Here is a 24,761-nt window from a genome sequence, read left to right as displayed (position 1 = left end):
TCAGCCGAACAGTGTGATCTGACATGGTAGGTCCAGGCAAGCTACCTGTCCGGTCTAGGGGCATCCTTGCCATCAACTCCCAAGTCCTTAACAACCCAGTTCAACCTGAATCCTTTTCTTTTTTCCTCTGAGCAGCCCGTGGAAGCCCGTATAGTTCCCATCTTATAAAAGAATTCACTTGGAGGTGGCCTCAAAGTTAATGCTTAATCCCATTGTTTGTGGTCCCATGAATACAGGTCACAATAGGAACAAGCCTTTAGACAGAAGGTACACAGAGAGAGGAGCAGTTCAGGACCTTATTACAACATGTCTATCAAACCCAGGGGAACAAACAATGTGTCGGATTGATTTTTAAAAAGTCTGGCAGACAGCTCTCTCATTGTGCCTGTAGCCTCAAACCTTGCCCCAAATTAAAACTGGAAGCTGAAAAAAAAAAACCAGCCTTCCTGACTTAACCACCAGGACTCACTCTCTCGGGGCAAAACCCCTCAGTTCCACTCAAGATTCTCATCTTTCCTCTCGTAGGTTCAGGTGTGGGTGACCCAGAGATGTCTCCCCATCGGCGACTGTGCCAAGGGTGGAGAGATTTCTCAAGAACAAGACCCACCCACCCTGCCCCTGACCGCAAACAGAAAAGCTCCTTTTCACTTTGCTTATGTCTGTTCCCATCAGTCTCTCCTTATGGTAAATGCCAAATACTAACAGGACAAATGAGTAATATGCAAGAAAGGCCCCTGGAGAATAATTCAGGGAGAGGAAGATAACATCTGAGCAGTAAGTCACATCTCAAGTCTCCCAATGCCAGCTATGCAGAGCTTCTGAAGTCCACAGTAATATGATGGTGGCTCTGATCACAGTACATTTTTGTCTCCATGTGACCGTGAACTATCTCCTTGCCCTTCTCATCATGGCCAGCGAGCGTCATTCCAAAGGTGTCCAGTCCTGTGCGTTCAGTGAACAGCTCTGCAGGCTACACTGGCATAAACTCAGCTGGTTGGGGATGTCAGATTAAAAGTGCAAAGCATGTAGCAGATTGTAAAACAATATTTAGATTCAAACAGATAAAGGAAATGCAGCTGGAAACTGCGGAGGATTAATTAAAAGACACATGGAGGGGCGGTTTTTCTGGGGGTTCAGCACTTAAGCCTCCAAGGTGCCAATGCAGGGGGCCTGGGTTCCACCCCTGGTCACGGAGACAGATCTCTCAGGCCACAGCTAGGATCTCTCATGTCGCAACTAAACATATGCAGTGCAGCAACTAAGACCCACGGCAGCCAAATCAACACATAAAGAAACATTGTTTTTAAAAAAGACTACATTTGGGTCCATTCTAACAATCACATTTAAGATTTATAAAACTCAGGCAAGTGAAGGATAACAGTTGGATGTGGGCATTGTATAAGCTTTCATCAACATTTCCAGTGTCCATATGGTACGAAAGAGGTCTGCGTTCGTGATGACTTTTACGGGAAGAATCATCTTTCTGGACTTCCAGAGCCAAGCGAACCAGAAAGCAGATATCTTAGAGTACGGAAGTAGTCTATTTGGATATCGTGCTTACATTTTTTTTTTTCTCACTGACTGGGTCCTGACGACACGAAGACAGGAATTAACTAGCTTAGCAAAATACCAAGCCAAATTCCTCTCCCCTAAAAACCAAAAATGAACAAAGAAAACAGGTTGCTTGTTTTACGACAGGAGGTAGGAGAGGACCGGCGTTCACTGGTGGGAAACAAGGGAGAGCGTCTGCGTGAGCGGGTTTTAAGGTGACACTGCGGCCGACGTCACGGCCGGGTTCTCAGGGAGGCGGTCCCCCTGTGAGTCGTGTCTCCCAGGACACAGGGGTGCTGGGCAGGGCCCCCACCGTGGGTCCCCACGTACAGGCCCCGCCCCGGCACTGGCGGGCGTGCCGGTGTCCACTCCGTGGAGGTAGCACTGTCCACGCTTCCCTCCTGGTGCAGAGGGGAGCGAATGGAGCAGAAGTGCAAAACCCTTGGCAACCTAAAGACACCCTCCAGGCTTCCCAGAACACACCTCGGAAAGAAGCATAATATATACACACACACGCGCCAAATGGAAAGTCATCCCAAGTGACATCGAGTGAGGTTTACACTCCATCATTTAAAACAGAAAAGCGATGGTATTAAAGACTCTATCACGTGTTATCACCTCAAATGTGGAATCTGAAAAAATGATACAATAGACTCACAGACATAGAAAACAAATTTACGTTACCAAAGGGGAAAGGGCGAAGGAGTTTGGAATTAACATATATAGTCCTGAACATATACAGAGGACTCTATATAAAATAGATAACCAACAAGGACCTACTGTATAGCACAGGGAGCTCTACCCAACATCTTGTAATAATCTATAATGGAAAAGAATCTGAAAAAGAAGAGCTATACATACATATGCATATATAACCGAATCACTTTGCTGTACGCTCGAAACCAACACAACACTATAAATTAACTGTATTTCAATTTAAAAATTAAATAAAATCAAACACTAGCTAGCTGAGCATCGAAGAATTGATGCTTTCGAACTGTGGTGCTGGAGAAGACTCTTAAGAGTCCCTTGGACAGCAAGGAGATCAAACCAGTCAGTCCTAAAGGGAATCAATCCTGGATATTCACTGGAAGGACTGATGCTGAAGCTGAAGCTCCAATATTTTGGCCACCTGACTCGAAGAACTGACTCACTGGAAAAGACCCTGATGTTGGGAAAGACTGAAAGCAAAAGGAGAAGAGGGTAACAGAGGATGAGATGGTTGGATGGCCTCACCGACTCACTGAATCAATGAATGACATGAATCTGAGCAAACTCTGGGAGATAGTGAAGGACAGGGAAGTCTGGAGTGCTGCAGTCTATAGGGTCACAAAGAGTGGGACACGACTTAGCAACTGAACAACAAGCTTTCAAAGTGGTAAGATTTTTAAATTCCAAGATAGTGTTTTGGTTTTTTAATACATACACACACATGCACACGTGTCTCTAGCTATGGAATTATATTTTAAACTAAGCCAAGGAGAATAAAATATTTAATGTAGATTATAGGTTACAAAAGCTGTAAAGAAAATTCCCTAAAGTGATAAAGTGTAACTTCTATGCTGAATACAGAAAAGTAACTAAACATTGCCCAAAGGCTCTGGAATCATCTCTCTCCCCGCTTTCAGGCTCTGAGACAGATTTGTAACTGTAACCAGTGTGTACAGATGAGGTAACTTAGAGCTGAATTAAAACAAAAACAAAAACATTATCACAAAACAATACAAATTGAAGCTCTTGAAATCCAGTTCCCCAGTGTTTGGGTATAACAAAAAATTCTGTTTTCAGATTCACAGGTTTATTGTGAATTTAATTAAAGGTCTTTAGATATTTAAATCAGCATTCAGCAATGGTTTTGAACTCTATCTTTTTAAGAAACTGCACATTTGAAATGACATGATAAAACATTTAGGAGGAGTTAACAATGCAGCTCACAGAAAACTTCAAAAGTTATCAACACAATCCGTCTTTTGTATCTCTTAGTGATTTTAGGACTGAGGCAGATCCTTGCAGTCAGTCAAAACTGTCCTAACTCCTTCTAGAACAATGACAGTAATCCGGCTGAAGCTTAAAGAACTGTAGATTCCTAAATTGGGCCAGCTTTAGATAATGCTTTCACTGATGTCAAATAAGATAAAACCAGAAATACCTAATTTGCTATCAAACTGTTTGGAAATCCATTCTTAAAAAAAATGATAATTACCTAACTTGTTTCACGCATGCAAGCGTTTCTCAATTTTCTGCTTTTTGTTTGTTTGTCTTTTTCCGGCTGTGTCGGGTCTTAACTGCATCTCGGCACTTGAGAGCTTCGTTCCCTGACTGGGGATGGAACCTGGGTCTCCTGCGTTGGAAGGTGGATTCCTAACACACTGGACCACCAGCGAAGGCCCTCCGCTTTCCACGCTTTGTCTTTTGTTTTGAAACTTGAGCAAACCTCCCGTGCCTTCCTTTGTCAAATAATGAACGGACGGGGACTTTCTATAGAAAATATAACCCAAACGTGCCGCCTGTGTTTTGCAACTTCACCAAGTTCCCACAAGCTGAGGCCAAATGAGCAAAATCAGTGACACACCCTTCCCTTCCCTGACAACGGGAAAAAAAAAACTTGCGTGTACACTGCCCCACTTCACAGATTGGTTTCCATATTCCATTATGCCATATCGACTTTGAGATCAGAAGGTCTAGAAAGCAGCTTTCACCAATCACAGTGACAACTCCCAGTATTTGTCCCAAGGAGATATTGAGGGTTTTTCTTGTAATTAATTTACATGTAGGTTTAAGATGAATAAGTGACTGTTAGAATCAATTTCAATCAATAGTCAATAATTTTCTAACTCTAGCCAAAAACATCCACCTTGGAAGATCTGAGTGGTTTGCAAACAATGGGGAGAAAGTACTAACTGATACCCATTGTTACTGTGTGCCGGGTTTTTTATGTAATTAGCTCATTTAACCCTCACAACAGCCTTAGGACACAGGTAAACCCTTCTTTTACAGATGAGGAAACCAAGGTGTCAAGGCCAGAGGAGCTTGCCCAAGGGCACCCAGCACAGCACACCAATGCCACTGGTCTCGGGCACCAACTCCAGCACCTCCCTGCCTCTGGGCACACACGCACGCACACCCTCCGCTCACTCCAAGTGAGCACCCTCTTTCCTGTCTGGTATTAGGAATGTAGTCTCCCAGCAGACATGCAGGGGACATTGTGGTCTAATAACACGTCAAACACGAGTAGGGAACGAAACTGTGACGGTCCTTCAGGTCCGAGGCCCGCTGCTCTGTTGGTCTGCCTCTGGGTGTCCCCCACAAAGCCCAGGACAGCTCTGGGAGGACCTCGTCAGTTCTCAGGACTGCCTACGGACTTGATTTTGATAATCCTGAAGAATGGATGATGGAACTTAGAAACAAAGTCAGCCCGATTGCTGGGCGTCCAGCCAGCCAGTCTAGATAATGCCCATGGCGTGGACAGAACAACCAGAGGGAGGGGGGTGAGATGTGAACGCAGGACGGCTTTCATTATTGTTCTCGTTTTTCAGAAAGGTTGTCCAGTGATTAGAGTTACGGCTCTCACACTGAAGTAAGACACTGAGAGAGTTACTTTCTGTGACTGAGTGAGTGAGCAAGCAAAGAAGAAAGTGGAGAGAGATGGAACCTGGGAGAAGAGAAGGAGGAGACAGTGTCCACACAGACCCAACACCCAGCACTGTGAATGTCCCCACAGGTCAACTGGAAGGCAAACCTCAACACTGTAGAAGGTTTGCATTTTGAGAAGAGAATACCAATTGGCATCCAACAGAAGGACGCTGCGTTTTTAGGCTGCTTAATTTGATTTACATCTAATTTTTTCTTTTTTTTAAACAGACTGAGCTAGCTAGGTAATGCTCAAAATCCTTCAAGCTAGGCTTTAGCAGTACATGAACCAAGAACTTCCAGATGTTCCAGCTGGATTAAGAAAAGCAGAGGAACCAGAGATCAAATTGCCAACATCTGACTAGATCATCGGAGAAGGAAATGGCAACCCACTCCAGTATTCTTGCCTAGAGAATCCCGTGGACAGAGGAGCCTGGTGGGCTGCTGTCCATGGGGTCGCACAGAGTCAGACACGACTGAAGTGACTTAGCAGCAGCAGCAGCAGACTGGATCATAGAAAATTTCCCAAAAAAGAGAATTCCAAAAAAAATCTACTTCTGCCTCATTAACTATGCTAAAGCCTTTGTGTGGATCACAACAAAGTGTGGAAAATTCTTAAAGAGGTGGGAATACCAGACCACCTTACCTGCCTCCTGTGAAACCTGTATGCAGGTGAAGAATCGACCATGGAACAATGGACCGGTTCCAAACTGGGAAAGGAGTCCATCAAGACTACATATTGTCACCCTGCTTGTTTTACTTATATGCAGAGTAGTGCATCATGAGAAATGCCAGGCTAGAGAAATGCCAGGCTAGATGAATCACAAGCTGGAATCAAGATTGCCAGGAGAAATATCAACAACCTCAGACATGCAGATGACACCACTCTAATGGCAAAAAGTGAAGAGGAACTAAAGAGCTTCTTAATGAGGGTGAAAGAGGAGAGTAAAAAGGCTGGCTTAAATCTCAGCATTCAAAAAACTAAGATCATGGAATCTGGTCCCATCACTTCACGGCACACAGATGGGGAAAAAGTGGAAATAGTGACAGATTTAATTTTCTTGGGCTCCAAAATCACTTCAGCCAGTGACTGCAGCCACAAAATTAAAAGATGCTTGCTCCTCAGAAGGAAAGCTATGATGAACTTAGTGTATTAAAAAGCAGAGACATCACTTTGCTGACAAAGGTTTGCATAGTCAAAGCTATGGTTTTTCCAGTAGTCATGGACGGATGTGAGAGTTGAACCATAAAGAAGGCTGAAGAATTGATGCTTTGAAATTGTGGTGCTGGAGAAGAATCTTGCAAGTCCCTTGGACTGCAAGGAGATCAAACCAATCCATCCTAAAGGAAACCAACCCTGAATATTCATTGGAAGGACTGATGCTGAAGTCAAAGCTCCAGCACTTCAGCCACCTGCTGCAGGATCCCATCAAAACAGGCTGACCTGCAGCAGGAACTGGGTGCCCCCAGCTCTAGTCTTGTTTTTTCAAGTGATCTTTTCATTTCTGGCATCTCAACTATGTCTTTCTTGAGGCTCACATGTTTGAGATTTTTAAAAATATATTCTCAAGTGTTCTGGCCTTTATTTTTTCAACTGGTGAAGGTTCCTGGGTTCACATCCATGTTTAAAAATAAAATAGGTTTTGGTTTTGCTATTAATGTCTCCCTTCCAATTGAACCAACATCGTGCTACCCTCCACCACTAAGTACGGGAAAATACCATCTCCTGTCCTGTGTCTGCTCGTTGTCCTCAATTTCCTTGACTTTTCACTGATGACTCATGAGCCATGAGACGACAGCTGTGACCGTGCAGGCAGGCCAAGCCGCACGGCTACGGAAGACAAGGGCATGACCACTGTGTACCTTCTGCTCGGTCCACGCGGACCAGGCTGTCTCTGGCATCTCTCGGGGGACATGCTGACCTTCCTCATTTGGCTTCTACTAGAGGCCTCTGTCTCTTCACGGGTCACCGGGGAGCACCGTGAGAATGTCAGTGACCATATGCCCAACTATTAACAGAGAGGAGTACTGAGAGCTGGGCGGGCTGTGTAATTCACCACGGCAACCGACAGGACACACTTGACCTTACTGGACAAGCCCGGAAGCCAGGTCTGGTCCGAGCTCCTTAAAGGATGGGGGAAAGCAGAGTGACAAGTGTCCAGACTCCAGGACCAGACAAAGGGGCCAATCACAGCTCCATTCCCGAGCTGACTGACTCCGGGAAAATACTTTAGCTTCACGAATCTCCACTTCCCTCCTCTTTTTTAAGTATAGGTGATTTACAATGTTGTTAGTTCCAGGTGTACAGCACAGGGATTCAGAATATATAGTCTTTTTTTTCAGATTCCTTTTCCTTATAGACTATTATGAAATATTTGGTAGACTTCCCTGCACTATGCAGTAGGTCCTTGATGATTATCTATTTTATATATAGTAGTGTGTATATGTTAATCCTAAACTTCTAATTTATCTTTCCCACACCCTTTCCCACAGACTTATTCATAAATCTATTTTCTATGTCTGTGGGTTTATTTCTGAATGGCCAACAATAGGAGAATCGTAAGTTACAGAGGAGCCATCTAAAGGAACAGCAACCAGAAATTCAGAATTGTTTTAGAAAGAAACATATCGGATGGAAAAATACTGATCATATAATGTAAATGTCTCAAAGTGCAGACTGTAAGACAATATATACGACACCAATTTCGTCTGTATTTCAGAACTTAAAGACACTGGAAAAAGACTAGAAGAAAATATTTCAAACTGTAAGATCAGATCCTTGGAAGGAAAGCTATGACAACCCAGACAGTGTATTAAAAAGCAGAGACATCACTTTGCTGACAAAGGTCTGTCTAGCCAAAGCTATGGTTTTTCCAGTAGTCATGCATACATGTGAGAGTTGGACCATAAGGAAGGCTGAGTGCTTAAGAACTGAGGCTCTCAAACTGTGGTGCTGGAGAACATTCTTGAGAGGCCCTTGGGCTACAAGGAGATGAAACCAGTCAATCCTAAAGGAAATCAACTCTGAATATTCACTGGGAGGACTGATGCTGAAGCTGAAGCTCCAATACTCTGGCCACCTGATACAAAGAGCCGACTCATAGGAAAAGACCCTAATGCTGGGAAAGACTGAAGGCAGGAGGAGAAGGGGACGACAGAGGACGAGATAGCATCACCAACTCAATGGACCTGAGTTTGAGCAAAACGCCGGGAGATGGTGAAGGACAGGGAAGCCTGGTGTGCTGCAGACCGTGGGGTTGCAAAGAGTCGGACAGGACTGAGCGACAGTAACAAGGAAAGATCTCAGGATGCCAGGATTTCAGGTGACTCCCTTCATACCTGGCTGCATTTTCTAAGTTGTCTTAATCTCTTTTTCTGTACACATATCTACAGGTACCTAGATTTTTCACTTGAATGAATAAATGTGATCACACGCCCCTACTTTTTCTTCTCTTTGGCTTGGTTCTCCCACTCACGCAATGACCTGGCTTTGCTCGTCTACTATAAATCTTCACGAGACCCCCTCCAAGCTTTCCTGAGAAGGCTCTGTGTAGCTTTTCTTTAATGGCCACATTATAGCCAACGAAGTGGAGATTCTGTGATTTATTCAGCTATTCCCCAGTCGGTGGTTGGTCTCTCTGCTTGTATACTTCCATGCTCCCAGGACAGATGCTAAACACAGGCCAGGCTCTGCTCGGGTGGAATGGGGTTAGGACCCCGAGACCTCCACAGCCCCTCAGAAACCCCCTGTTACTTGGCCCACTCTGGGGTGCCCTCAAGGATGCTCCAGCCCCACTTCCGGAATGCTGCCTCTCATCCCTCCCAAGATGCTCTAGGGATGCACGGTACCCCCAGCATCCTAAACTCTGATAAAGCTCTCCTCCTTTCTCCCTTCCACCAGACCGAACTTCACAAGGTCTACTCTTCATCCCCAGCACCTGGTACAGCCTCCTGCACATTTTAGCTGATGAAGCAAACGGATGGATAGATAAATGAACACATGAAGATGCGAGTGAACAGACAGAGGCATGAATGTTAGGATGTTTTGAGGAACTACAAGTAGTTCTTTACAGCCAGAATACAGAATGAACGAGAAGGCAGGGGAGAAGACAGGTCAGAGAGGTTAAAAAAGAAAAAGTCAGGGGACATACGTACACCCATGGCTGATTCATGTTGATGTATGGCAGAGACCAGCACAATATCATAAAGCAATTATCCTTCAATTAAAAATGAATAATTTTTTTAAAATGGTCAGATCCTAAAGGGTCTTGTGTGATAAACAGTAAGACTATTTTATTCTAAAGAGTAGGGCAAACCACTGAAGAATTTAAAGCAGCAGAATAATTAATCACTTTAAAAAAAGAAATGTGTTAAGCAGGAGTGTGCGGAAAGGCCTGGAGGAAGCCAGAGCAAAGGCAGAGAACCATCGGGAGAGGACAGAGGAATCGGAGGTGGAAAGGATGCGCCGGCCACGGAGCTAGACCTGCTGTGCTCCCACTCAGCCGTCCCGCCATCCCCGGAGCTGTGGTCCATGCTGCATCTATGCTGAGGAACCAGTGGGAGAGGGGACACAGAGCCCACCAAGGGTCACACTGGTGACCAGTGAGGCGCCAGCCCAGACCTCGAGTCCCTCTGGCCCCAGGCCAGTGAGCTGTCCTGTCTGGATGTCAGAAACCAAGGCAAGAGCAGGACCAGAAGACGGGATGCCACTGAGGGATGTCAGGGAACAGAAGGGGCTGAGCTGGGCAACTGAATGGACACAGCAAGTTAATCGGGGAGATTTTTAGAGGGATACTCACATTTCTGATTTAGCAGTTTGACGGTGTCCTTCATTCAAAAAATTTGGCATTTGAAATGAAAGATGATGAGTTCCATTTGGGACACGCTGAATTGGATCTGCGCTTAGGATTAATTGATATTTATGTATATATTTATATTATGTAAGGACACTGTGTGTTACCAATTCTATGTTTCTATGTTTCCCCAGCTTAAATCTTCTAGCCATCAATACTAATAGTGTTAGTGGATATTTATGGAATGTGTGACAGGCATATAAACCATTTAATTAATAATAATTAGTTTCAGGGTTAGATGATAGCACGTATGTAAACAGATTCAAGGGCCTCGATCTGATAGATAGACTGCCTGATGAACTATGGAATGAGGTTCGTGACATTGGACAGGAGACAGGGATCAAGACCATCCCCATGGAAAAGAAATGCAAAAAAGCAAAATGGCTGTCTGGGGAGGCCTTACAAATAGCTGTGAAAAGAAGAGAAGCAAAAAGCAAAGGAGAAAAGGAAAGATATAAACATCTGAATGCAGAGTTCCAAAGAATAGCATGAAGAGATAAGAAAGCCTTCCTCAGGGATCAATGCAAAGAAATAGAGGAAAACAACAGAATGGGAAAGACTAGAGATCTCTTCAAGAAAATCAGAGATACCAAAGGAACATTTCATGCAAAGATGGGCTCGATAAAGGACAGAAATGGTATGGACCTAACAGAAGCAGAAGATATTAAGAAGAGATGGCAAGAATACACAGAAGAACTGTACAAAAAAGATCTTCACGACCCAGATAATCACAATGGTGTGATCACTGACCTAGAGCCAGACATCCTGGGACGTGAAGTCAAGTGGGCCTTAGAAAGCATCACTACGAACAAAGCTAGTGGAGGTGATGGAATTCCAGTTGAGCTATTCCAAATCCTGAAAGATGATGCTGTGAAAGTGCTGCACTCAATATGCCAGCAAATGTGGAAAACTCAGCAGTGGCCACAGGACTGGAAAAGGTCAGTTTTCATTCCAATCCCAAAGAAAGGCAATGCCAAAGAATGCTCAAACTACCACACAATTGCACTCATCTCACACGCTAGTAAAGTAATGCTCAAAATTCTCCAAGCCAGGCTTCAGCAATACGTGAATCGTGAACTTCCTGATGTTCAAGCTGGTTTTAGAAAAGGCAGTGGAACCAGAGATCAAATTGCCAACATCCGCTGGATCATCGAAAAAGTAAGAGAGTTCCAGAAAAACATCTATTTCTGCTTTATTGACCATGCCAAAGCCTTTGACTGTGTGGATCACAATAAACTGTGGAAAATTCTGAAAGAGATGAGAATACTAGACCACCTGATCTGCCTTTTGAGAAATCTGTATGCAGGTCAGGAAGCAGCAGTTAGAACTGGACATGGAACAACAGACTGGTTCCAAATAGGAAAAGGAGTTCGTCAAGGCTGTATATTATCATCCTGTTTATTTAACTTATATGCAGAGTACATCATGAGAAACGCTGGACTGGAAGAAACACAAGCTGGAATCAAGATTGCCGGGAGAAATCTCAATAACCTCAGATATGCAGATGACACCACTCTTATGGCAGAAAGTGAAGAGGAACTCAAAAGCCTCTTGATGAAAGTGAAAGTGGAGAGTGAAAAAGTTGGCTTAAAGCTCAACATTCAGAAAACGAAGATCATGGCATCAGGTCCCATCACTTCATGGGAAATAGATGGGGAAACAGTGGAAACAGTGTCAGACTTTATTTTTCTGGGCTCCAAAATCACTACAGATGGTGACTGCAGCCATGAAATTAAAAGACGCTTACTCCTTGGAAGGAAAGTTATGACCAACCTAGATAGCATATTCAAAAGCAGAGACATTCCTTTGCCAACAAAGGTCTGTCTAGTCAAGGCTATAGTTTTTCCAGTGGTCATGTATGGATGTGAGAGTTGGACTGTGAAGAAGGTTGAGCACCAAAGAATTGATGCCTTTGAACTGTGGTGTTGGAGAAGACTCTTGAGAGTCCCTTGGACTGCAAGGAGGTCCAACCAGTCCATTCTGAAGGAGATCAGCCCTGGGATTTCTTTGGAAGGACTGATGCTAAAGCTGAAACTCCAGTACTTTGGCCACCTCATGCAAAGAGTTGACTCATTGGAAGACTCTGATGCTGGGAGGGATTGGGGGCAAGAGGAGAAGGGGACGACAGAGGATGAGATGGCTGGATGGCATCACTGACTCGATGGACATGAGTCTCAGTGAACTCCGGGAGTTGGTGATGGAAAGGGAGGCCTGGCGTGCTGCGATTCATGGGGTCGCAAAGAGTCGGACACGACTGAGAGACTGAGTGCCTGGCTTATTGAATGTGTTCAACAAATGGAGAAATGACACATGAGGACATAAAAGGAAAGAGAAGTTGAAAACGTAGCAAAAAATCACATACCTAGTTACAACTATTCTAAATCTCACATATATTCTAATATTAATATCGTTGATCGGAATAAAACTTCAAGATCACAATAATGGCTCAAAAAAGACACTAAATTTAAGCACAGCACAATTAAGTTTGGTGGCATTCTATTGGGTGGTAATAGAAGTTAGTGAAAAACAGAATGAATAATTGAAATCTCACAACAATTCCAAATTTTTTATTTACCTGAAAAATCAACTCTCTTTTCTCTTAATTATTAGCTAAAGATAAAGATGGTTTGTGGCTATCTGGGAAATACAAAAGAACTGGAAAGATCTAAAAATACATTAGTATCTAAATAAATAATGGTTGAGGATATAACTTGTTAGATTCATGGAAATAAAAATAGCAGGTAGAAAGTATGCCTCACTCTTTGAAACTCATTTTTGTTTTTCACTATTTCATACAGTATAAGACAACCTTTTTAAGTACTGGGTTGACAAAAAGTTCATTTGGATTTTTCCACAAACCTTACAGAAAAACCAGAACAAACCTTTTGGCCAACGCAATATCTTCAATTAATCCTTTCTTTTTTTTGGTTTTATCTTTTCTTTCCCAAAACGTAACGTGCATTTATGCCCTTATTTTATTACTATCAGTAGATCAATGATTGATGTTTTGACTAATCACAGATTGCTGTGTGTTCAGAAACCCTTTAAGGATTGCTTACATGGGTGTGTGTGTGCACGCGTGTTCAGTCGCTAAGTCACGTCTGACTCTTTGCAACCCCAGGGACTGTAGTCCACCAGGCTTCTCTGTCCGTGGGATTTTTTTCAAGCAAAAATACTGGAGTGGATTGCCATGATATTTTAAAATCCTTCCTCATTTACCATTTTTTATTAAATGCTCTGTTATTTCACAAAGGATTGAGAGGACAAAAAAATAACAATACAACAGTGTGTATTAGAATAACTTCAACACAATCAAGATTGAGTTGTATGGCCCTATGGAAGATTTAGCCATGTGAATATTTCATTCTAGAGGAACACTTATTACTTGAAAGATCATTTCACTCATGCAGCTTACCAGACGATGTCAGGTAACATACAACCTTCAGGTCCATGAATTAAAAATGTCTGAGATCTGTTTGTGGCTCCATATCCTTTAGAAAATAATCACTATGTAATTTCTAGAGAAATCACTTTGGATGTTCCACATATCCAGCTTTTAAAAATAGTTTAGATAATTTAGTTATTTGCCTAAATGTTTTAAAAGGCCTTGAATGGAAACAAAATGGCACTGAATTTATTTCATTTACTCTAAATAAAGATATGAACCAAAAGTCATCAGACCCAGATCACAGATTGTGATAAACGTGGGGAACTCAACACAAGCCTACAGAAGAATCAAGTCTGAGAGATTTCAATTGCTGGAAGATTGACTAAGGCTCTGTTTAATTATTAGTGCTATAAAAAGTGAGTAATATTTACCTGGCCATAATAGTACTGTGTAAAAGTAGCTTATCTTTCCTGCCAGGTGCCCCATTTCTCACAGTTATTAAAAAGAATGAAAAGAAATCTTTGCATAGTCATTATTTCTCCAGATCCGCCACCCCATCATCTTATATGATTGGGGGCTTGCGGGCTGTTAAAGAAGCTGATTTTTTCTTTTTTTAAGTGCCAGTGCTAGCCCAGGTCTTAAATGAAATCAGTGACAAGTGGCTTTGTTAGTGAAGGGCACCAGCAAAAACAGCCCAGTGAGCAATGGGGTAGTATGTGGTATGTATGACCGTGGTAAAATATCTGCCTGCCAATGCAGGAGATGCAAGAGATGTGGGCTTGATCCCTGGGTCAGGAAGATCCCCTAGAGAAGGAAATGGCAACCCGCTCCAGGATTCTTGCCTGGAGAATCCCATGGACAGAGGAGCCTGGCGGGCTACAGTCCGTGGGGTTGCAAAGAGTTGGACGGGACTGAGTGTCTGAGCACACAAACTCCCCAGTAACTGGTACAATCAGTCCCATTGAGTGATGAGTCATGTAGGGTGCTTGTTCTTAGTAAATCCAAATACAAACAGACCCATGGGGCTTTCTGCTATGTGCTCACGCACAGTGCTGACCAGAAAACTGATTTTACAAGACTATCAGTTCCTAATGGATATGTCATAATGTCTTGGAAGAGCATATTCAGGAAGTTTACAGCAACTGTGATTCATTAACCCAACTTCAACATCATCATGCAATATGGGTTCAGATGACATTACTGAATGCTTTCTGGATTTTGGCAAAGATGTCCAGGAGTCATTAGTTATCTGTCAATCATTTACAAATCCTTTCTGAAATCAGTTAGCAAATAACGTTTTATCAGTATAAACAAGGGTCCTCGTACATGTGAGTCACTGCCGGTCTGCTCTATGGTGGTATCTGATGAGTTCGGTGGGATAGCGAAGGTGATTAAATGCCCACATCTGCCCAAAGGAGAGAGTTAGACTGTGCCTTGATTGGGAAAAATAATTACTAAAAACTGAGGTCGTAATTCCTCTTTTGCTTTTCCCCCAGCCTGGCTGGAACCTAAATTGTTCATTAACCATCTCTCGGGCTGAGTTCCGTGCACCTGTTATTTGTATCACATGTGAATGTTATTCCAGCCTTCTTTCACAAAAACATGTTCATTTCTCACAAAGTTCTGAGTGTCTATTCCTAGTCAATTAGCCTCCTAGATAAGCTTCAGAAGACCAAAGTAACTCATTAATGCGACATTTCCTCAGCATGCCAGTAAGTTCTGCAGGACATGAATAAGACAAAATGGCAAATTGTATTTTTTAAAGGTTCTAGTGGGACTTAAGGGAACCCAGTACTACTATCATCTTTCAATATTTTTTGGTATATTTTGTAAATAAGCCTGTCTAATCAGATGTATATAACAAAGCATGGAATCCAGTCTTTTTTCTCGTTCCGTGTTTTATTAGCCACACACACGAAAGAAGAGGGCCAGAGCAAAGAACGCCGCGACGCTACTGAATTACAGACCGTGGGAGGTCTTCCGCAGGGTGTCAGGTCGTACCTGTGACTAAGAATGGGCGCCAAGAACAAAACGCAGAAAAGAAACTTGCATATATCTTCCGAAATTCCATTTACGGAAGATGAGTCTCTCACCCAAGACCCTGAGTCACATAGTCCATCATGGTTTTTAATGACATCAAAATGTGTATTGGAGGGCTTCCCTGGTGGTCTAGTGGTTAAGAATCCACCTTGCTATGCAAGGGACATCGGTTCCATCCCTGGTCTGGGAAGATCCCACATACTGCAAGCAGCTAAGCGTACGTCACGACTGCGGAACCCGAGCTCCAGAGCCACAGCTGTATGCCCACGTGTCAAAACCACTACCAAAGCCCGCTCGCCTCGAACCCAGACTGCCGCAAGAGACACCCCTGCAGCAGGAAGCCCACACACCACGATGGGAGAAAGCCCAGGCAGCAACGGAGACCCAGCACAGCCAAAAGTTTAACAGGAAAGTAGTTTTAAAAAATAAAATAAAGACTTCTGGGACTTCCCTGGTCCAGTGCTTAAGAATCCACCTGCCAATGCAGGGGACACAGGCTCAGTCCCTGACGACCCCACATGCCACAGGGCAACTAAACCCACCTGCCGCAACTACTCACGTCTGCACACGTAGAGCCCGTGCCCCCAGCAGGAGAAGCCCTCACACTGCAAAGGGGAGCGGCCCCCACTCAGCACAGCTAGAGAAAGCTGGCGCAAAAGCAAGACCCAGTGCAGCCAAAACACAAGTAAACAAATGAATCTTTTTAACTGGTGAAGATTGAAATAAAAAAAAAACAGTATATTACTACAGACTGAATGCAGCAGTGCAGGTGAGAAGGCAGCTTTATATTAAGCTAGACATTAAAAAGGCTTCTGAAAATGCTGCTTTTTAAAGATTCTTTTCCTTTGGAAAATAGCTCTTTTCAATCCTCAATGCGTTATCATAATACACCTTGAAAACAATAAATTAATATACTTATAACTAATAATTTTTACTTTCTCAATTTTAATTCCAAATGCAATAAACACTAATTGATGTAATTTACATGAGCAAAAACCTTTTGGAGTCCTCATAAGTTTTAAGAGAATAGCTGCTTCTCAGGGTCACACGTCACATCCCTTAACATTTACACGGGTACATTTCAGGTACTGTACCACATTATTGTCTGATTGCTTAAAGAAATAACAACAAAGAACTGACATGGATAATTAATAATCACCCAATCCTTTGTAGCTTGAAATATATATTTACTTGTCCAGCTAGAGACTTCACTTCCAGCCTCCCTTGAAGCTAAGTGTGAAAGGAAAAAGTGAAAGTGAAAGTTGCTCAGTTGTGTCTGAATTTTTTGTAACCCCATGGACTGTACACTCCATGGAATTCTCCAGGCCAGAATACTAGAGTGGTAAGCCTTTCCCTTCTTCACGGGATCTTCCCAACCCAGGGATACAACCCAGGTCTCCCACATTGAGGGCGGATTCTTTACCAGCTGAGCCATAAGGGAAGCCCAAGACTACTGGAGTGGGTAGCCTATCCCTTTTCCAGCAGATCTTCCCAACCTAGGAATCGAACCAGGGTCTCCTGCATTGCAGGCAGATTCTTTACCAATGGAGCTATCAGGGAAGCAGCTAAGTGTGCGTATGTGTCAAATTTCTGCCTAGTGAAATATAAGCAAAGTGTTTACACAGTACTTTCAGGAGATGTACTGAAGAAGGAACCCATGTTTTCTCCCTTCATCTGTTCTGCTCCCCAGTAGTGATGGCTCCTGGTAGTGATGGCCAGCCCCTAGCAGCTGTTTTGGAACATGGGGACAAGAGACAGAGGACAGAGAAAGGGAAGGAGTGAGGTCCTGCGTAACTTCATAGGGCACGGTACCATCCCTACCTCTGAATCGCTTTCATAGGAGAAAAATAAATGTCTTATTTAAACCACTGTCTTTCTGGTTTTTCTATTATATGCAGTCAAATTTAATCCAAAAAATATATAATTTTGATGGGGAAAATGCTGTACATAAACACTCTGGGTTTTTTAATGGAATCTTAGGCCAAACACACACACACACACACACACACACAAAAACTGCTCCATTAGCAAAATCAAAACATACAAGAAAATGACTAACTGTTCCACAACATAGGAAAAGACATGCATTGTTCTAAGAATCCAGATTTTATTACTTTGGAAAACAATTGAGATATTCTACAAGAGCCTAAAACTAACCTTGGTCATTTGAATAATATCTCTTTCATGTGAGGAGTAACCCTTTTTTTTCCCCCATGGATTCAAGGAAAGTATGATAATTTTTAAATTATGGCAAATGTATTTGCCAGCATTAACCTCAAAGTATGAAGTGTTACTTTTGGGGGGCAAAGAAATAGTCTGCCCTTTTAATCAACTGACCAATCTACAAACAAGCTAAGGTTAACTCCTCAGCTAATGAACAGGCAGGATAAAAAAAAAAAAGCTGGTTGACAAAACAAGAAGAGATAAATGAGCACAGGCTCAGCAAGCCTGCCTGAAGGGTTCCGAAGTGTCAATCATATGCCCGGTCATCACTTGGAGAATGAATGTCTGCCCACGTTATCATCTAAAATATATTTACAGAGGTCAGAAGAGCTACGTCCTCTTCTATGCAGAGAGGTGATGACATCCAGGGAGTATGTCACAAGCCTAAGTTTAGTTAGTGGATTTAAGCTGGTTTGCAGTTTTCCCCACTAAGTGTGATCTTCTGACCCCTCAGTTTTACAACCTTCTACTCTCTGCGCTGCACACCAACTCTCCACTTCTGAGTTAATCATTTCTGTGCCATTATCTGCCAAGAGTTCTTATCTCCTTTGCTGTCACTTTATAACAGGGTCCTCTTATCAACCTGCCTGGAGTCACATGATTCGTCCAAGCCTATCAAAAGTTTCCATGCCTCTGATTAGAAACCATCACGAAACTGGATACAAGGTTTACAGCAGATCACTAATGCTGGAAAAGTACAGAGTCCAGGGAAAGACGAGCTTGTAACTTTCTGGATTCTTGGAGGTTTTTTTTTTTTTCCTCTCTTTTTCTTAACTTTCACTCAGGGTTGTTGTAGTCTGATGTGTCCTGCCCAAGGCTTCAAAATTTGACAAGCTGCACTTCCTTCTCACACTCAATGATATCTGCTTTAAACCAAAGGACTGCCTATAATTTCATTAAGAATGTCTTCTAATTCGGATACTGGGGATTTACAAGAATCTCTAAAGCACGGACTTACACCTATTGGTAAGTAGGAGTTGCTCTATTTATTATCTATTTATTATCCTGCTATGACACTAATACATGTAATTCAATGCCATTGATGTATTTACTATTATCAGTCACTGCTTTTCCAGTTGTGTTTATTAAAAGCACGTAAGTCCATGTATATATCACACATTTATCTTTCTTGAAGTTAAAGAGGCAAATGAATATTTCAAATATTCTTATAGCCTTTGTTTTTGGATGTCATTCCACCAGCCTAAAATAGCCAGAAAACAAAAAGTACAATATATTCATTTCATCCCTAATATTTTCTGATACTTTTAAATGAGAAATAATAAACTAAAAGTTGAACCAGTTGAAACAAGTTAGCCATATGGAGTCATCCCTGATCCAACCTTAGCAAAGGCTTTCAACTGTCTGTGGAGTTCGAAGCCACACCACCGTGCATCTCATTCATTGTAGGCACTACAGAAAATTTTGCTTTTCGTTCCAAAAGACAAAATCAAAACCCAAAATCATACCGTCACTAGTTAAGAAGTTAAGGGTTACAGGTTTTCAAAATAATGAGTCTATCTTCTTTTTATAAACAGAATAAGTACACAAAGCTAATTTTCATTTTTAAAAAGTACAAGCAATGCCAAGTCACAAACGTTAATGTTACAGCAAGAACACTTTGAATTAACCCTAAAGGGTGAAAAAGAAAAGACTCCCAGACATCTGTCATTACTGCTCTGTGGGAAATCTTGCCTTTATTCCTCCGCACTCGTTTTTGAAGGCCCTAAGCCCTTTCTGCAGCACATTTCTTAGGCTTTGGAATGAATTGGAATGTCCCTGTAATTTGCAAAGGCCTGAGTTCCAGCTCTGCTGAGAAGGAAAACCAAGGTCTGGGTTTTTCCTCGTTCTCCCTTCATAACCAGCTGACTCCACTGAACGCAGTGATTGCTTTTAATGGGTCAACTACACCCTAAAGCATATCAATTGAGGAAATGGCACACACACACAAAAAAAGTTCTGTACTTACGAAAAGGAAAACGCTGGGAAGGCAGGCAGAGTGCAACAGAATTCAATTGCTCTGCAGATAAAAAAAAAATACGGGTACAGAAATGAGCTGGAAGAGAACACAGGGGCGATTTCACATCTTTGCCCAGGGAGCAGCAGCCGGGCTCCTGGGCAAAGGGTCCCTGAAGGCGGAGGCTGCTGGGGCGAGGGCGCGCCCGAGCCGGGGGCGCGGGGACGCGCGGCGAGGCCCGGAGATGCGGGGGCGCGCGGCGAGGGCGTGCTCGGAGAAGCACCCACCTGTGGATGCGAAGTCAGCGCGCGGAAATCCGGGACCGCGCTCGGGGACCCTCACTTGGCGGCGCCAGCCCGGGGTGAATGAACCCGGTGCGGCGGCGGAAGGGACCGCCTTCGCGTTGCCTCGGCTCCCGCCCGGCGCTCAGGCCGCGCGGGGTCGGTGAGGCCGCGAGGCTGGACCCCCTTCACGTCTGGGGTCCGCAGGGTCCGGAGCCCCGGCGGCCGAGGGGTCGGGGTGGGGGCGGCCGTCTAATCCCGGAGGGACCGCTGGAGGCTGAGCCTCAAGAAGGTCCTGAAGAAGAGCCCAGGGGCCCACCCCGGCCCCCGAAACCTGTGCGGGCACTTTAGGGCGCCTCTAGATCACAGGCCGACCAAGAACAGTTTTCCGTTCAAAGAGCCCTCTCCCCGGACCTCATTCGAGGGCACCGTCCGCTCCGGGCCCAGGAACGCTCCCCCCACCTGCCTTACCCCCCAGGTGCCCGGGCATGGCAGCCCCGCCGGTGGCTGTGAGACGCCTTCTTTGGAACCCCCTGGTCACCTCGGGGAGGCTGCTGGCTCTGAGCATCATCTGCTCCACAGCGTAGCCTCCCGGGATGCTGGGGTGGGGGGGTGTCATTCCCGGGGTGCTGGGGGCACTTTCCGGGATGCTTGGCCAGATGGTCACTCAGGGGGACAGTGCTGCATCAGCTCCTTCAGTGCGTCCCTGAAGGCCAGTCGCCTCTAGAATGGGGGGGAGGGGTTCTGACCGCCCAGGGCAGGCCCACCGAGGAGAACCCCCTGGCGCAGCTCAGGGTGTCTGCAGTCCCTGGGGCTTTGATGGCAAATGGCACTTTGGGACCAGGGAGAGAAGCCCCCCAAACCGAGCCCATTGTATGTACAGTGCAGTCAGGGACTGAATTCTGCCTCAGTTTCTCTGTTCTGCTGGGAACGTGCCTGTTTATCTAAAAAGCAGTCTCTGTGGGTCCAAGCTGGCATGACAGTTTTATGTATTCGTGGTGCCATGACAACTGCATGTAGTCTGTGCTCATATAGAAAAGTGAAAATAAGACACCGATCGGTGTGTCTTCTGTCTGCAGGGCTGTCTGAGAGCATGAGAGCAGCAGACCTGGGCTATATCTAGATTGTTCCCTTCAAGGGAACTGGCCTCAGATGCCCTCCAGACTCTCGGTTTCTGGCTTAGGTTTTTTACATTCTCATAAATAGGGTGACATTACAGAGTGCTATGCAGTAATAGTTTGAGAGAGAGAATAAAGTATTTGTCTATATCAGCAAAAGAGCCAAATCCGTGTCGTAGGAAACATGTCATCTAAGGAATAGGCAGCAACCCTCCAGCTATGTGCTCGACGTTATGGTTGATTTGTGTTAAGTTTATGTAATTCTTCTAACTAAGTGCATTTCAAAGAATATTTTACAGTCTATATAATGTTGCATATGAGCCACAGTAAGTTCTGTGTAGCTAGGGTATATAATAGGGGTTCCCTGGTGGCTCAGATGGTAAAGAATCCACCTTCAATGCAGGAAACCAAGGTTTGATCCGTGGGTCAGGAAGATCCCCCTGGAGAAAGGCATGGCAACCCACTCCAACATTCTTGCCTAGAGAATCCCATGAACCAAGGGGTCTGGCGAGCTACAGTCCACGGGGTTTCGAAGAGTCAGACAGGACTGAGTGACTAAGCACGCACACACAGGGTACCTAAGACACGCGAAAGTGCTGCCTGGAGGCTGTGATGCCAGTGCTACTCTCTGGGCCCCTTGGTGCTCTCGGAGACTGATTTTACTCGGGTGATAAGCTTCGGCGAGCTCTGTGCCCTTGAGGGTCTCTGGAGCAGCGTCTCACAGTGGGCAGTAGACAGCTGGCTGTGTCGCCCTAACCTCTAGCCAGCTCCGTTCACAGTGCAGTTGAGAACACAGTCACCCACGCCCGTGCTCTGGTCCTCAAGCTGGGCTCAGGCGGCCAGTTTCGTCTGGGAAGCTGAGCCCAGGAGCCTCCTCTCCTCCCTGGCTCCTGCCCGCCTCCCAAACACTGCTCCCGAGATGCTCTGTACTGGCCTGGATCTGCAACTGTGATGGGACTTAAAGGACTTCTTTAATGAACCAAGAGAGATATACAGAGAAAGCGAGAACAGAGGTTGGTGATGCTTTTTTCCTTTACTTGACCCTTCCACCCAGACACAATGTCTAGGGTTATCTTGGCTTTAGCCTTGAACTTGAACTGAGCTAGAGAAGGGCTCTGGGACTGTCTCCCTCCACGGTCCAACCTCCCCAAACAGCTCCTGGCATGCTCTATGCAGGGCAAGAAGCAGACATCTCGACCCCCAGTCCAGAACCTCCCTTTGAGGGTTCGTCCTTACTCCTCACCTTGTTGGAACTTCTCCGAGAAATCCACTTGGCTTCAGGGAGCTTCAGGAATTTGGGGGGCACTGTATCCAGGGAGGGCCTAGGGGAGAGCTGAATATGAATGGTGTGAATATGAGAGATGGAGCCTGGAAAACCCAAGTGGACTGAAACTGACCAGGCCACTCAGTAAAGTCTGCCTCCTCCTCAGTCTTTCAGGAAGCTCTGTTATGTATGTTTACATGATTCATAAGAAAAGATATATTTAACTTTTACAACTCAAATAAGCAGAACATCTGCAGATAATGTGACTGAGTCCTGAAGACAGTGTCAAACACTGTAAGACAGTGCAGTTGGCAAGAACCTTCCACTAGAAGGACCCATTTTTCATGGTCCTTAGAATGACTGGGCTTCCCAGATGGCGCTAGTGGTAAAGAGCCAGCCTGCCAAAACAGGAGACTTAAGAGTTGTGGGTTCCATTCCTGGGGCAGGAAGATCCCCTGGAGGAGGGCATGGCAATTTTCTTGCCTGGAAAATCCCATGGACAGAGGAGCCTGGCAGGCTACTGTCCATAGGGTCCCAAAGAGTCGGACATGACTGAGCAACTTAGCATGCAGAATGGCTAGTGACTCCTTTCCTAAGTGTTTTCCTTACAGAGGATGCTTTGGGGGAAATTAGGGGGAAAGGGAAAAAGATAAAAAAAACTGATATTAATAACAATGTGGTGGGCTGCTCTCCTGACACGATCACCTGCATGGAAAATTTATTTTATTTAAAAAAAGGTTTTCTTTGTGAACCTTATTTTGTTGTTTAGTCACTGAGTTGTGTCTGACTCTATGCGACCCCACAGACTGTGGCCCACCAGGCTCCTCTGTCCATGGGATTCTCCAGGCAAGAATACTGGAGTGAGTTGCCATTTCCTCCTCCAGGGGATCTTCCCAACCCAGGGATCAAACCCGGGTCTCCTGCATTGGCAGGCAGATTCTTTACCACTGAGCCACCAGCGAAGTCCAAGTCTTCTTTTACTGATGGGAAAAAAAAAAAAAAAAAGAACTTAGAAAGGTCAAGTGATTTAGCCAAGGTCATTCAGTTTGTCAGAAGAGTGGGCTGTAAGTGGAACCCATGGATGGGGCTCTGAAAACCGTGCATTTTCCTCAAGGTTATACCTTTCGCCCCTGTTGATATAAAGAAGTGATGATCACAAGCAATGTTGATCTATTCAGACTTTCTCCCGAAAGGCATTTTGGACTTAAGAAAGACACTGGTCAATGGCCCTTTGTCTTCCTCCTCCATCCACAGTGCAGATCAGGTTTAGAACCCCCAAAAGTTTGAAAGGGTGGGCTCGGGCGGCATCTGGAGCCCTGAGGGCAGAGCAGCAATGGGGAGTGGGAGGCGGTTGGGGGGTGGGGTTGGGTAGAGGGCAGTATGGGGGTGTGGGGGGAGGGAGGCCCTGCTTGTCTCAGACTCTGGAATTTCCTGAAAGGATCTTTGACGTTGAGCTTGCAGTTCTGTGGCCTCTGGTGACAAGGCATGGGGCCATTGAGCGGATGACCAGGAAATAGAAAATTCACAGCATCCACTTGTTATCATCAGAGGTATGAGGAAGGCAGGGAAATCCCTCAAAATGAGGGCGTTTATAGAGGACTTTTTATTCCTATATATAATAAAGAAAGTCGTTCAGTCATGTCCGACTCTTTATGACCCCACGGACTATACAGTCCATGGAATTCTCCAGGCCAGAATACCAGAGTGGGTAGCCTTTCCCTTCTCCAGGGTGTCTTCCCAACCCAGGGATCGAACCCAGGTTTCCCGCATTGCGGGTGAATTCTTTACCAGCTGAGCCACAAGGGAAGCCCAATAGATCAACATTTTACTCCTAACAAACAAGCAAATGTCTCCTGGAGGGAGGGGACAGGGAAAGAGTTTAAACACCGCCCCCCGCCCTTTTTAAGCGCTTTGACAAAGCCGGGTGTGTCTCCCACGCCAGGCGCTAACGTGCTTTCACAGTAAACGCAGCTTCTGGCTGCGGGTCTGGGCGTCTGCAGCCTCAGGGTCCCAAGGCTCCATTGCCTCCACTGGTCTCTGTGGGCCTGGAAAGAAAACTGCTCGGAACCCGCCCCCCGCCCATCCCGTCCCCGAGGCGACGCCCCACAGTATCCAGACGAGGAACCCAGGGGAAAGCGAAAGGATTCGCCCCAAGGCTCGGCGCACCCTGGCCACCACCTCTTAATTACGAAAGTTGTTTTCCAGTTGGATGCAGGTTGGAAAAGGACCCTCTGAATCGCACGACCCGCGACCCCTCGGGGGACCCTAACTTGCCCACGCGGCAAGTCCCGGGGGGACGGTCCCCCGCAAGCCCCGCCTTTCCAAACCCACACTTTGCTGGGTAAGAGGCACCCACAATGCTCGACGGCCGCAGCTCAGCGGGTCCGGCACCCTTAGATTTTAAGAACCCCCTCCCCGGGGGGCTTCCCTAAGACACAGCCTCGCGGCGGTCCATCCCC

At 45.1% G+C, this 24,761-nt stretch overlaps 1 protein-coding gene and 1 long non-coding RNA gene across 5 annotated transcripts in view; one reads left to right on the top strand and one right to left on the bottom strand.

Annotated features, from left to right (window-relative positions):
- Positions 1–24,761, bottom strand: part of LOC138991229 (uncharacterized) — a 44,064-nt gene that overhangs the window by 18,600 nt on the left and 703 nt on the right. For 2 of the 3 annotated variants that reach the window (XR_011467195.1, XR_011467193.1), the window contains exon 2: positions 19,652–19,702. This is a non-coding gene — a long non-coding RNA (uncharacterized lncRNA). Of the gene's footprint in view, positions 1–19,651; positions 19,703–22,281; positions 22,361–24,761 lie in introns of all 3 variants that reach the window. The other variant, XR_011467194.1, reaches the window with a different exon arrangement.
- The window catches only part of NR5A2 (nuclear receptor subfamily 5 group A member 2), a 128,008-nt gene continuing 121,710 nt past the window's right edge, over positions 18,464–24,761 (top strand). The window contains exon 1 of one of the 2 annotated variants that reach the window (XM_070384675.1): positions 18,464–18,651. In XM_070384675.1, coding sequence (XP_070240776.1) covers positions 18,588–18,651 — 64 coding nt within the window. In that variant the 5' untranslated portion in view covers positions 18,464–18,587. The remainder of the gene's footprint in view (positions 18,652–24,761) is intronic. The other variant, XM_005902056.3, reaches the window with a different exon arrangement.

This window comes from Bos mutus, chromosome 16 (assembly GCF_027580195.1).
Source record: "Bos mutus isolate GX-2022 chromosome 16, NWIPB_WYAK_1.1, whole genome shotgun sequence".
Classification (NCBI taxonomy): domain Eukaryota; kingdom Metazoa; phylum Chordata; class Mammalia; order Artiodactyla; family Bovidae; genus Bos; species Bos mutus.
Note: the sequence above shows the minus strand (reverse complement) of the source record. Positions and strands in the feature narration are given on the sequence as shown.